The 13,216-nt window shown below is 44.7% G+C and overlaps 1 protein-coding gene across 1 annotated transcript in view; it reads right to left on the reverse strand.

The window, feature by feature from the left end:
* Positions 1–1,312: 1,312 nt before the first annotated feature.
* Positions 1,313–13,216, reverse strand: part of INTS7 (integrator complex subunit 7) — a 64,431-nt gene continuing 52,527 nt past the window's right edge. Inside the window, exons 19-20 of the mRNA XM_040430396.1 lie at positions 5,292–5,477; positions 1,313–1,726 (exon numbers count right to left, since the gene is read on the reverse strand). Coding sequence (XP_040286330.1) covers positions 1,430–1,726; positions 5,292–5,477 — 483 coding nt within the window. The 3' untranslated portion in view covers positions 1,313–1,429. The remainder of the gene's footprint in view (positions 1,727–5,291; positions 5,478–13,216) is intronic.

Raw genomic sequence — 13,216 nt, forward strand, 5'->3', positions numbered from 1 at the left:
TGACAGCTAAGTAGCAGCATAGTTATGTCATGGCATCTTCAGGATGCTGCCCGTGGTACACCAGAAGGTGGTAGAGTTGTAAATATACTATCCAACAGAAGATGGCTAGAGGATACACATCAGGGTCTTCAGGATACTAAGTTGGTGTATTGCTCTTACCATGTATTCAACTGAAGAGCACACTCAAGGTGCCTTCAGGATACCACACTTGGTTTACCAGTATCTTCAGCGTGCTAGAGGTTGTCAATTCCCACCGTATAAGCTCTTTTTGATATTCCATACAGTATACTGTATATTACACATTATATATATATATATATATATATATATATATAAATATATAATTGTTCATGATTCCCCCCCCTCCCTTTTTAAAGTCCCCATAGGGGAATAGAACATGCGATCACTTCTCCCATAGACTGCAGTGAATTGATATTGCAGCCTATGGGAGATTGTGTGCTCCTATGGAAGTCTGCCATAGACTTTTACAGCTATGGACTTCTACACAGCTCCCCATGGACAGCAGAAGATGCAGGGGGCATATCAGATCAGCTGAGCTCTTCTTTGTAGCAGTCACTAGGGAGGCTCACCACCCTGACTGCATCTTCCATGACAAATCAACCTCATAGTGATGGCTCCCTACAGTAAATGGATTAAACACAAATGTCACCTACTGATATGTGAAATTTGTAAATATGGAGACCCCTTTAAGAAAAGCAAAATGCAGCTGCCATGATACCTTTGACTGCCAGCCTGGCATGTGACCAGGGAAACAGTCCAGGACATGGTACCTAAGACTGAATAAGGAAAGACCAAGGTTTCATGCACCATTGCACTGCATCTTTTCGGGGCCGGCACCCCACCGCCAGCTGGTTTGACCCCAACTTTACTAGAGAAGTCAAGGTTTGCATACATGTATGAAGTCAAGTTCTATAACTGCAATGAATGTGATCAACAGATACAAGACGTGTGCCCATGAGAAGTAATACAGAGGGCATGAACATTAGAACAAAGGAGGGTGAGACGGCACAATGATGACAAGGGGATGTGAACACAGCGTGCCAACTATGGTGCGCCTCTCTCTCTTCTGGTCGGCAACAAAGTGAATTCTGTCTCACATGAATTTGTACTAATTTTAAATCATGCCAAGGTCTTCATAGGCATCAATGACCTCACAAGTGTTTCCATAGAATAGGCTGTCGTGGCTGCTGTCTCATATAATGCGGCTCACCTTGACGTGATCTCTCCGCATTGTAAGTGCAACGCTAGAGTGCACTCCTGGTTATGAATGAAATGAACAACGCACACAATGCTCGGGTATATTACACTAATATTTTATAGAAAAAGATTTTTCTATACTTGTGAGAAACATAAAAAGGAAATTAATTCATTCAGCAGGAACAAAGCCTTCCTTCTGCCTGCCGGATCCTTAGAATCTCGAGTACGCGTTTCGCTGCGGCGGCGCCGGCTGCTGCGGGGGCTGCTGGACCTGGGGCTGTTGCTGCAGTCTTACTTGCTGAGTGTAAGGGTCTTCCAAGGACTTTACGAAGATGGTGGTCTTAGGGCCTGTCTTCCACAGAATGCCGTTGGAGTCCACGACAGATGCTTCTACGGTGATCTGGTGCGTTCCGAGGACAGCCAGGTTTAACAGGAACTGGGTGCTGAAGTAGTCGTTGTGGGGTTCGACCCGTTGCTCTATCTCACTCCTCACCCCTTCTGCTGGCAACTAGATATGAACAGAAAATAATTGTCTTGTCAAAGCCAGAGGCATTACTGATTTTAACAGGACTGTCTCTTTAAAGGCTATGTACACCTCTGCTGGCAATTTTTTTTAAATTACATTTAACTTATTTTTGGCTAAAATTCATATTTTCAATTGGTCTTAATTAAAAATATTGAGCCATTCTGTCAGAAAGGGTAAACTGGTTTTCTAACTGCGCGACTGGTACTTTCACTTTGTGCTGGTCATCTAATAAACCTCATCTCTAAACTACTGTGAGGTCATAAACACTTATTTAAGCCACATTCTTATCAGTAAGATAAGGATTGAGCTTGAATGAGTGTTTATAATATAAGAGAGCAGAGATAAGGAGTCCCTCAGCTCCTCAGATGACGGAAAAGATAAAAAATCCACAGGCAGCTACTAGAGCATCTCAGCTCTGTACAGAAAAATATTGTTAATAAAGATCAATAGAATTTTTTTTTAGCTAAAAAGAAGTACAATGCAATAATAAAAAAAAATTGCCCCCAAAAGGTGTACATAGCCTTTAAATACACTTTAATGTACTTCAAATTTAAAGGGGCCACTTGGATAAGACAACCCTCTATACTAGAGCATATAGAGGTCATAGAAAAGGGTCCCCCCTATGAGCCCACACAAGGTGCCACTAAGTGAGGCATCTCATCTATGCATTTCAGTGGTTGCCATACAGAGGTCAGGTGAGGCTTTCCCCAGTGATAAGAGCTGATGGGTGGCGGTGGGAGTATGGTGGAAGGACCCTCAGAAGGCAAAAGACTTTTTCCACCAAAGACAAATTATACAGTAGATGGGTTATCAACATCTCATCAGTGAGGGTCTGACCCCAGCAAAGAGGTGGCCCCAAAAAACGGTCTCTCTCAATTGAAGTCTACGGGAGAGATTTTATTATTTTATACAGCACCAGCATATTCCACAGTGCTGTACAGAGACTTGCCTCCTGTACATCAGCACCTGTCCCCGTTCGGCCTTACAGCATGAATTCTAAGTTAACTTTTTGGTTTGTGGGAGGAAGCCCATGCAACCACAGGGAGAACATACCGGCTCCATTCAGATGCAGGCAAAGCATCAATGCTAACCACTGAGCTCCATACCAGGCGCAAAAAATGGTAGCATCTGGCAGCTTATTTTATATTAGAATTTTTATATTTACCGGTATGTATATATATATTATATTTACATTGTGTATTATGTCTCCCTCAAACATTGGTATTGTGAACAGGTCCTTCAGGTTATACATATCTATGTCTGAGAGGAACCTTGAGAGACGGGCAGTCATGTTGGGTGACACTTATGGCTACGGACCAACAAGCCACAAATACTACCGCCTTTCTCTGTCTTCTTCCATTACCATGCAATCCACTGATCAACCATATGAACAAGAACTACATGCAATCACAAATTTTTACAAAGAAGTCCTTATTGTCCTACCTGCAGTCAGTAAATTCAAACCTACCTCAGTAAATGGACTGCCGGATTCTAAGCCATCGCTGTGGAAAACCTATTTTCTCTGGAAATGTCCCTCCATTGTGCAGCCTGGAACCCGCACCATTACTTCCCCCCCTTTTATTAACCCTTTACAAGACAATCCTGGTGAAGTTCAGTTTAATAAGGCAAGGTTCAGTGAGGAGCAGCGCCAGGAGGAAAATCTGCAAGGGCTGCGCCAAGGCATTACCAATGAATACATCTCCAAGACTTGTCACTTGGCATCAGGGCGCCGTCGGCCATGTGCTGGTTTAGAGATGAAGCTGCCTCATGAGGTCTTGCTCCGAGGCCAGAAATCTGTGACGTTCTGAATACATGAATGTAAAATAACTCTTCACAGCGGCAGCGGTGCACAGATTTCTTTTTATGCTAAAATAAAATCTACATATATAAAAGAAGTCTGATGCTAATATTGTAACACATTTAATGCACAGTGAATGCTGCAGCTTTGGCTAGAGCCAGGTGATGACTTTAGACAAGGGGAACTGATACCGTGTCCTACTAGTTATGCTATGCATATCCTAATTGCTCCCCAAACAAAACCTTTGTCCTTAAAAGGAATCCATTCCTGTTCTTGGTACTAATTATACAGATCCTGTAGAAGATGTTTTATGGCCTTAGTGAGGATCTGTCACAGCAAAATGCATGTTATAGAGCAGGAGGAGCTGAGCAGACTGATATATAGTTTTGTGGGAAAGATTCAGTAAAACTTGTCATTTATATATCTGCTAGTTATGAACTTATAGGGGTTGTCCCACAAAAAAAATATTCTACATTTTTCAAACCAGCACCTGGATCTACCTGTAATAAAAAATGTATTCCAGCTGCTGAGTTATTCAATAAAATCTATCTGTAAAGCGCCACCTGCTGTTTGCTCTTTTTCTAACTTATCTGTCCTACTCAGAGACGGAAGCACATGCCCAGTTCTATCCTTCAACTGCCACCAGCTGAAGCAGAAAGGACACACCCTCTAAGCTGACAGCTTGAAATAAATCTAGCAGATTTCCTTTTAACGATTATTCTCCTCTAGACATTTATGGCAAATCATGCCGGGATAGGTTACATAATGCAGAAGGAAGCTGATGAAAACAGGAAGTTCTGCATGTAAACATCCTGCCAGGATGCAGTGATGCCGAGAACAGGGGAAGGAAAGTGCTGACATGGAAAACAGGTATATGGGGCAAAAATATGCAGTGTTTGTGGTAGTCTGGGCAGACTTAAAAAAATGTGGAGAACCCTTTTGAAGAGAAATCTGAATTTATACTATACTAGACATTAAGCCCATTACAATAACGGGCGCTAGAACAGTAGTGCATAAACATGGGTTATAGTGCTGTGACTGACGAACAGAAATGGACCTGTGACTGACTAACTCAAATGGTGGTAGTCCGACCTGCTTGCCAGCGCACAGGTGAGGGCGGTGCAGGCGCCGTATCCTAATTGGTGGAGGCGCTGCCGACAAACTGAATTGTGGGCAGTGCAGGCGGCTTCTTCAGCGCCGTATCCTACTTGCTGGCGCGCTTGTGTGGAGCGCTGTGTCCGCGCATGCCCAGTGTAATACTGGGTACACACCGACGCAGCACACTAAATGGCATGTAGGTGGTGCAGGCGCGCTGGACGCGCTGCTGTAGGCGGCGTCAACGAACTGAATGGCACGTGGGTGGTGCAGGCGGCTTCTGCAGCGCTGTATCCAGCTTGCCGCAGCGATTGTGTGGAGCTCTGTGTCCACGCATGCCCAGAGGCTTTAGTACTGCGCATGCACGCGTCTCCTTCATGGCCGCTCATCAGGACTTCAATTCCCAGACACACACACACGGACACAGCGCACTCACACAGGGATTTTATTATTTAGGATACTCTGTACAGACACATTCCTAACATTCTGTCCTTGTAGAACAACAAATCACTTCTGAGGAATTACAGCAATCACAATAAGAGCTATTTCTATTGTCTGGGAACTAGTGGGTGTCACAAGCCAGAGACTATGCTGGCGGTCCACTTTAAAACCACTGAAGGGAACATACTTTGAGCTAGGAGAGCCTCCACTTACTTTATAGTCTTGTCCCGGTTTGCTCTGCAGTGTGGAAGAGACGCTGAGGCAGACAGACTGGATCTTACGGAACAACCCCGGTTTGGAGCCGTGCTGAACCACCCCTTCCACCTTCAGGGCCATCTGCTGGTTGCTCTGTACAGCTATAGGCTCTGTAGGATTTCGTGGTGATGGAGACAAGGCCAGCTAATCCAAAAGAAAGAAGATGCCATTAGTTGTAGTCTGCATAGGTGAAGCTTTAGGTAGGTGGCCAGTATGTACACACCTTAACATAGCATCATGGCTATCTGCAGTTAGATGAAAGTGGATGCAAGTAAAAAACAAACAAACAAACAAACCAAAACTTACTTCGGACACTAGGACCAGGAGACTATCTTCCATTTACTGTGCAGCTGAGTGCAATCTATTGCTCCCCGTTATCAGGCTGACTATACATAGGTAGTTTTCTTCAATGGATTACTTACAATTAGTCCAGAAGGATCCCAGCTCCTTTGATCTTTACTTTTTTCTCCCATTTCCAGCTCAGAGAACCTCCAGGAACATTTATACACAACTGTGTGACACCCATTATTTCCTATATTTGCCGACAACCAGTTTGGTGTCCCTTAAAGAGGACCTGTCGGGACAAGTGGGTATCTTATAGGACTACTGCGGTGTAACTTGGCCTATGAATATCTAGGCTGTGTTGGGAGGAGTGGTTTCAGTGATACATGGGGTTTTGGATCATGCATATATACACGAGACCGGGACTGGGAAGAGACATTATGGTGGGCGACCTGGAGTGGAGAAGTCCCGAGAATAGCTCACCATGGAGAGGGTGGAGGATGAGCTTACACTTGGAGTGTCGGTTGTGTCTTCCTCGATGCCATGATAACTTGCACCTATATTAGTGGTATTGTACCCGTCTCGTCGAGTGAAGGGGGAGGGGGGTGGGGGAGGGTTAGAGGCGGATTATTCAATACTCTTTTGTACCACAAGTGAAGGGTATGTCTCTGTATAGTGTGCCTTTATTATTGAAAGCTGGCTGTCATTTATGAAAATGTCTTGATGACTGTCTGAATAACCAACAGGACTGTATATACCCAACCCTATATCTTCTGAAGGGTTCTTCTTTTTTCTGTTTGTGAATGGAAAATTGTTTATAAAAATGATCTGATGCGTCAGTTTTGGTAACGTCATGTATTCCCCCCCCAAAAAAATAAGAGTTCTGGAACCTCTTTGCTTGTAAATCTGTGCTATGCCATTCCTCTGTTGTTCCTTCTGGAAAGCCGGTGTTATTTATTTTACGCACTTTTATAGTGCTGACATATTTCGCAGTGCTTTGCAGACATTCTCGCCACTCACTGTCTCCAGTAGAGCTCATGATCTAACTTCCCTATCAGTATGTTTTTGGAGTGTAGCCAGACGAAAGCCAAGCAAACCTGGGGAGAGCAACCTCCATGCAAATTTCCAGAAGGAACAACAGAGGAACGACACATCTAGATTTATAAGAAAAGATCTTCCAGAATTTTTTAATTTTTTGGGGGGGAATGTATGTCGTTACCAAAACAGACACGTCGGGAGAGGTGACAGGTCCTCTTTAAGGGGAACATCAAACTAATAATCAGCAGGTATATATATATATATATATATATATATATATATATATACATACACACATATACATACATACACAAACACACTGCTCAAAAAAATAAAGGGAACACAAAAATAACACATCCTAGATCTGAATTAAATATTCTTCTGAAATACTTTGTTCTTTACATAGTTGAATGTGCTGACAACAAAATCACACAAAAATTAAAAAATGGAAATCACATTTTTTAACCCATGGGAGGTGTGGATTTGGAATCACACTCAAAATTAAAGTGGAAAAACACACTACAGGCTGATCCAACTTTGATGTAATGTCCTTAAAACAAGTCAAAATGAGGCTCAGTAGTGTGTGTGGCCTCCACGTGCCTGTATGACCTCCCTACAACGCCTGTGCATTCTCCTGATGAGGTGGCGGACAGTCTCCTGAGGGATCTCCTCCCAGACCTGGACTAAAGCATCTGCCAACTCCTGGACAGTCTGTGGTGCAACGTGACGTTGGTGGATAGAGCGAGACATGATGTCCCAGATGTGCTCAATTGGATTCAGGTCTGGGGAACGGGCGGGCCAGTCCATAGCATCAATGCCTTCGTCTTGCAGGAACTGCTGACACACTCCAGCCACATGATGTCTAGCATTGTCTTGCATTAGGAGGAATCCAGGGCCAACCGCACCAGCATATGGTCTCACAAGGGGTCTGAGGATCTCATCTCGGTACCTAATGACAGTCAGGCTACCTCTGGCGAGCACATGGAGGGCTGTGCGGCCCTCCAAAGAAATGCCACCCCACACCATTACTGACCCAATGCCAAACCGGTCATGCTGGAGGATGTTGCAGGCAGCAGAACGTTCTCCACGGCGTCTCCAGACTCTGTCACGTCTGTCACATGTGCTCAGTGTGAACCTGCTTTCATCTGTGAAGAGCACAGGGCGCCAGTGGCGAATTTGCCAATCTTGGTGTTCTCTGGCAAATGCCAAACGTCCTGCACGGTGTTGGGCTGTAAGCACAACCCCCACCTGTGGATGTCGGGCCCTCATATCACCCTCATGGAGTCTGTTTATGACCGTTTGAGCAGACACATGCACATTTGTGGCCTGCTGGAGGTCATTTTGCAGGGCTCTGGCAGTGCTCCTCCTGTTCCTCCTTGCACAAAGGCGGAGGTAGCAGTCCTGCTGCTGGGTTGTTGCCCTCCTACGGCCTCCTCCACGTCTCCTGATGTACTGGCCTGTCTCCTGGTAGCGCCTCCATGCTCTGGACACTATGCTGACAGACACAGCAAACCTTCTTGCCACAGCTTGCATTGATGTGCCATCCTGGATAAGCTGCACTACCTGAGCCACTTGTGTGGGTTGTAGACTCCGTCTCATGCTACCACTAGAGTGAAAGCACCGCCAGCATTCAAAAGTGACCAAAACATCAGCCAGGAAGCATAGGAACTGAGAAGTGGTCTGTGGTCACCACCTAGAGAACCATTCCTTTATTGGGGGTGTCTTGCTAATTGCCTATAATTTCCACCTGTTGTCTATCCCATTTGCACAACAGCATGTGAAATTGATTGTTACTCAGTGTTGCTTCCTAAGTGGACAGTTTGATTTAACAGAAGTGTGATTGACTTGGAGTTACATTGTGTTGTTTAAGTGTTCCCTTTATTTTTTTGAGCAGTGTATATATATATAATAAAAATCGAGCATATCACACAGTTGTGTATAAACGTTCCCGGTTGGAGGCTGCCAGGCACCAGTGCTGACCACTGGGCCAACGTGTGGTTACCAGTTGGGGGTGACTGGGCAGTGTCAGTGTATAGGGACACACATCTAGTTGTCAATTTATTGTTACATTTCCAGAAGAAATAACAGGAACACCACAAGGCCGCTATGAGACAATATGCCCCAGATTTGATACATAATGGGGAAGGGGATTATTTACTAAAATAGACATGTCAGAAGAGTGCACAGGTCCTCTTTAAAAGAAGTGACCAAGGTTAGATATGAAATGACCGGATAAGGGTCTGTTCACATCAAGCTTCTTATGCACAAAGGGAAACGTACCGATGTGCCCTTCAGCGTCCTTTTGGCCTCCTCTACCCAGTATACATTATTATACCACAAGAGGGAAAAAAAAAGGTAAGGAGTAGTGAAGAAGACTACTTTTTTTTTTTTTACGATGGCAGCCTAAGGGTGACGGATACCACTGTATGTTACTAGCCTCCATTAACCGGATTCCTCATGGCCAGTATCACAGAGCTTCCTGAGGTAGACAGAACAGAGGAGTCCCTAATAGATAAATGAAGAGCTGGAAAGTTAAAGTATAACTGTCATATTTTTTATTTTTTGGAGTATTGGATTGTGGTGAGTAATATCTCCTTGGTGGCCCTATTTCAACTTTTCACTGTATATTCAATTACCCCTTAATTCCACAGTTTTGTTCCCTGTACTGCCTACTTTTAACTGTGCTTAAAATAGGGTTGCTAGGCATGGTAGGACTGAAAAGATAGACGGAGGACGCAGCGTGCAGGGTCAGATTACTGACAGCCAGGGACTGTAAGTAAATGATTAAAGCCAGGTCCTCCCCAGCAGCTGATAACAGTGCCTGGGCTGTGTGCACTTCTCCCTGTCCCTGCGCTTGGCAGACGCTCCCTCACTCAGCAGAGCTGGAGAAGGCAGAGTTGGAGCAGCGCAGACCAGGGAAGGGAGATCTGTCTGCTCAGTGTATAAATGAAAGCAACATGTGGTAAGAGGACCCCTTTGTGCTACAGGAGATTAACCCTTTAGGGGGGAGGGCTCTGGTTACTGACACTTTTAGGGGGCTATTGTTACTGGCTAGTGAGGGCAGGGGGGATTAGCCTCAGGGTGAGGGCAGTGGCGGCCATCTTAACTGAATAGGGAAATTGCTGTTTTATGCAGACTGGTTGCTAAGGGCTGAATCTTATTAAATATGGGGTAAGTCAGTCTAATAGTAACTGATTTTGGAATATCATGTTATTTGTAACTACATATATGAAAATTGAAATTAGGGTCTAAATGTGACAGTTATCCTTTAATATCCTGTGAGAGGCAAGGGGCGGACTGGGAACTTAAAGTGGCCACATGTTGTAGGCGAGTCCAAATTGACAGAAGGAGGGGCAACACAATTAGGCAGAGCCACCATTACTATATAGCGGCACATAAATCCACCCTAGTAGAACCAAATTCCACAGTGCAGCACAAAATAATGCCCCAACAGCATAAAACACCACCCAGTACCTGCCCCCCTCTGTGGTGGCCAGCACCAGCTGCCATGTTCTGTCCTCCTACTCCAGTTGCCTCAGGATGGCAATACAGTTGAATTAGAGAGTCAGGAGGGGAGCATCAGACCATTACTTTTCTGGTTGGTGGCCCCTTGGGCATCACTCCACCGGAAAATTTCCCTGTAAGGTCTATGGCCCATCTACACCTGGTGAGAGGAGCTCCACTCTGCCCTGCTGGAAATAAAGCCGCTTGTCTGAGCACCTTCCGTCCCCCCTTTGCTCCCTCCCCCTGCTCAAAAGAAGCACCCATGAGTACCTCGATATCGTCGCTGCCGTTAAACCCCTCAGTTTGGTCAGAGAAGGAGTAATAGTGGCAGGCAAGCAGGCTCCATAAGCGTGCCTGGATGTGTGTTGCATAGTCTTCCGTGCTCTCCCCGAGGTGTGGTCCTGTGTGAATCCTTGACCTCTTCCCTTACCTGCAGCCTCTTTAAACCTTGATGCACGTGCTGTGAGCTCACCATGTGCAATCTGTGTATGAAGATCCATCAGCTAGGGAAGGGTTAAGTGTACGGAGACTGCCTATACATTGGGAAACAATAACGGCTGAATTGGTCGGCACGCCTAGTCGTTGAAGGTGGTGCTCAGTGGTAGGTATAATGTGGAATCAAGACGAGGAAACCACGGCACTCAAAATGTAATAGTGAATATTATTTATTCCATCCAAAATGTATTAACAAGGAGCCATTGGCCAACGTTTCGGTCTATCCTAGACCTCGTACACGGCCAAAGATGCGGCTGCCGGGAGTTTGTGTTTCAGGATGGCGCCAACCTGAAATTTTGGATGGAATAAATAATCTTCACTATTACATTTTGAGTGCCGTGGTTTCCTTGTCTTGATTATACATTGGGAAAGTCTGCAGCCCTCTTGATGTACACTCCCCTCTTGACGTGTACCTCCATACTTACAAGAACAGCCTAGATTCAATAAACCCAGTAGTGAATATAGCACATTTTCTCAGTGGACTAAACAAAACATATGATTGCAAAAAATGAAAAGAAAAAATATGTAAAAATTGTAATAAAGAAAAATGTGGTCCCTCTAATTTCACAGATCTGGGTACGGGGGAGAAAAATCATTTGCAATGGACCGATAAGCAGAATGGCAGAGTCGCATTTGGTCTCCCCAGCCCCCCAGTGACCCACCGTCAGTGTTCCCCTCCGCAGCCGATGTCCGCAGTATCTGAAGTTGTCTTTTTTTAACCGTATTAACTATAACTATCCTAAGGCAAGACCCTGCCGGGATTACAACTGGTGGCCCAGTTTCTGAAGAGTCAGGATATATTAACTTCAAACATTGCAGATTCTTCTCCGATAAAGAAATGACCGGGAGGTAACCTGCCTTCACCTTTGCCATAGAGCAGTTTATAGACACGGCTATCACATGTAGGTACAATATGATGTCCAGTTAAAACAATCTCTTTATTGGATCTTCAAATCTTCCAAAGCGGGGCAACATATCAGGCTGGTTTTTGGCTAGTCCCTGTACTTTCACACTATTTCATTTTCTAGTTCCACCACCATTCACTTCATTTAACTCTTAGAGGACCCTGCGATTTTCATCACTATATTCTGACCCCTATAACTTTTTTGTAGTTACTGTATGTATACGGAGCTGTGTGAGGACTTTTTTGTGGAATGATCTGTACTTATCAGTGATAGCAATCTGAAGTGTGTGCTACTTTTTGATAAATTTTTATAAATTTTTTTGGGGGAAGTGAAGTTATAAATAAATGGCGAATTGGCCATTTTTTTTTTGTCATTGGATGGGATAAATATTGTTATATTTTAATAGTGCAGGAGTTTTTTTTTTTGCACGAAGCGATGCCCATGGTTGTGTATTTTTTATTGGTTATGAATTTTTATTTTGGGGAAAGGAGGCCATTTTTTTTTTTTTGAGATTTTTAAAAAATGTTGACTTTTTTTTCTTCTTACTTTTTTTTTTGTCACCCTGGGTGACTATAACTGGCAATCATTAGACTGCCCATTGTGTTCTGTGATGGCTAAATAGCCATCACAGAACATTCCATTTATAGTATACCAATACAGTGCTGTCACCTGCTGACCTGTATTGGTATATTCTAGTAATAGCTACTGAAGCCTGCTTGAGCAGTAGAGTGCTGGCAGATTCAATAGAAGGGAGACACCCCCTGCTGCTGAGAGAAATGCATCTAGATGTGCAGCTGAAGAGGGGAATAATCAGGCTGAAAAAGACATTAGGGAATCCCAAACAAGACCTGTTCCTTCACAGTTATAAATGTACAAAGAAACACAGCCATTATGCAAACTTTGTTGAAAACTCAGGTACGCTTCAATCATAACCTACTGGGTGATGATTAAAGCAACTTGCCAAAACCCATAAACCTGATATGTTGCACTGATGATATGGAAGGTTTTAAAATTCATGGCTTTTCTGCACCATATTGAGCATGCAGCATTTTTCTGCTATATGTGAATGGGGTTTTTAAACCCTATCCTCATGTATTTTTGTGAATTGTTATTATGTAACACTACACTGCAAATCTGCAGCAGGTCATCTGAACTAAATCCTTTCTGTTTCAGCATGATGATGCCAAGGAATGAAGTTAGGACTTCTTAATTTCACCTGGGGCAAAGATGTTGTTTTGAGGTCTGCTGAAGACTGGGGGGTCTGACCTGAGGTCTGCTGAAGACTGGGGGGTCTGACCTGAGGTCTGCTGAAGACTGGGGGGTCTGACCTGAGGTCTGCTGAAGACTGGGGGGTCTGACCTGAGGTCTGCTGAAGACTGGGGGGGGTCTGACCTGAGGTCTGCTGAAGACTGGGGGGGTCTGACCTGAGGTCTGCTGAAGACTGGGGGGGTCTGACCTGAGGTCTGCTGAAGACTGGGGGGGTCTGACCTGAGGTCTGCTGAAGACTGGGGGGGTCTGACCTGAGGTCTGCTGAAGACTGGGGGGGTCTGACCTGAGGTCTGCTGAAGACTGGGGGGGTCTGACCTGAGGTCTGCTGAAGACTGGGGGGGTCTGACCTGAGGTCTGCTGAAGACTGGGGGGGTCTGACCTGAGGTCTGC

Source organism: Bufo bufo, chromosome 4 (genome assembly GCF_905171765.1).
Source record: "Bufo bufo chromosome 4, aBufBuf1.1, whole genome shotgun sequence".
NCBI classification, from domain to species: domain Eukaryota; kingdom Metazoa; phylum Chordata; class Amphibia; order Anura; family Bufonidae; genus Bufo; species Bufo bufo.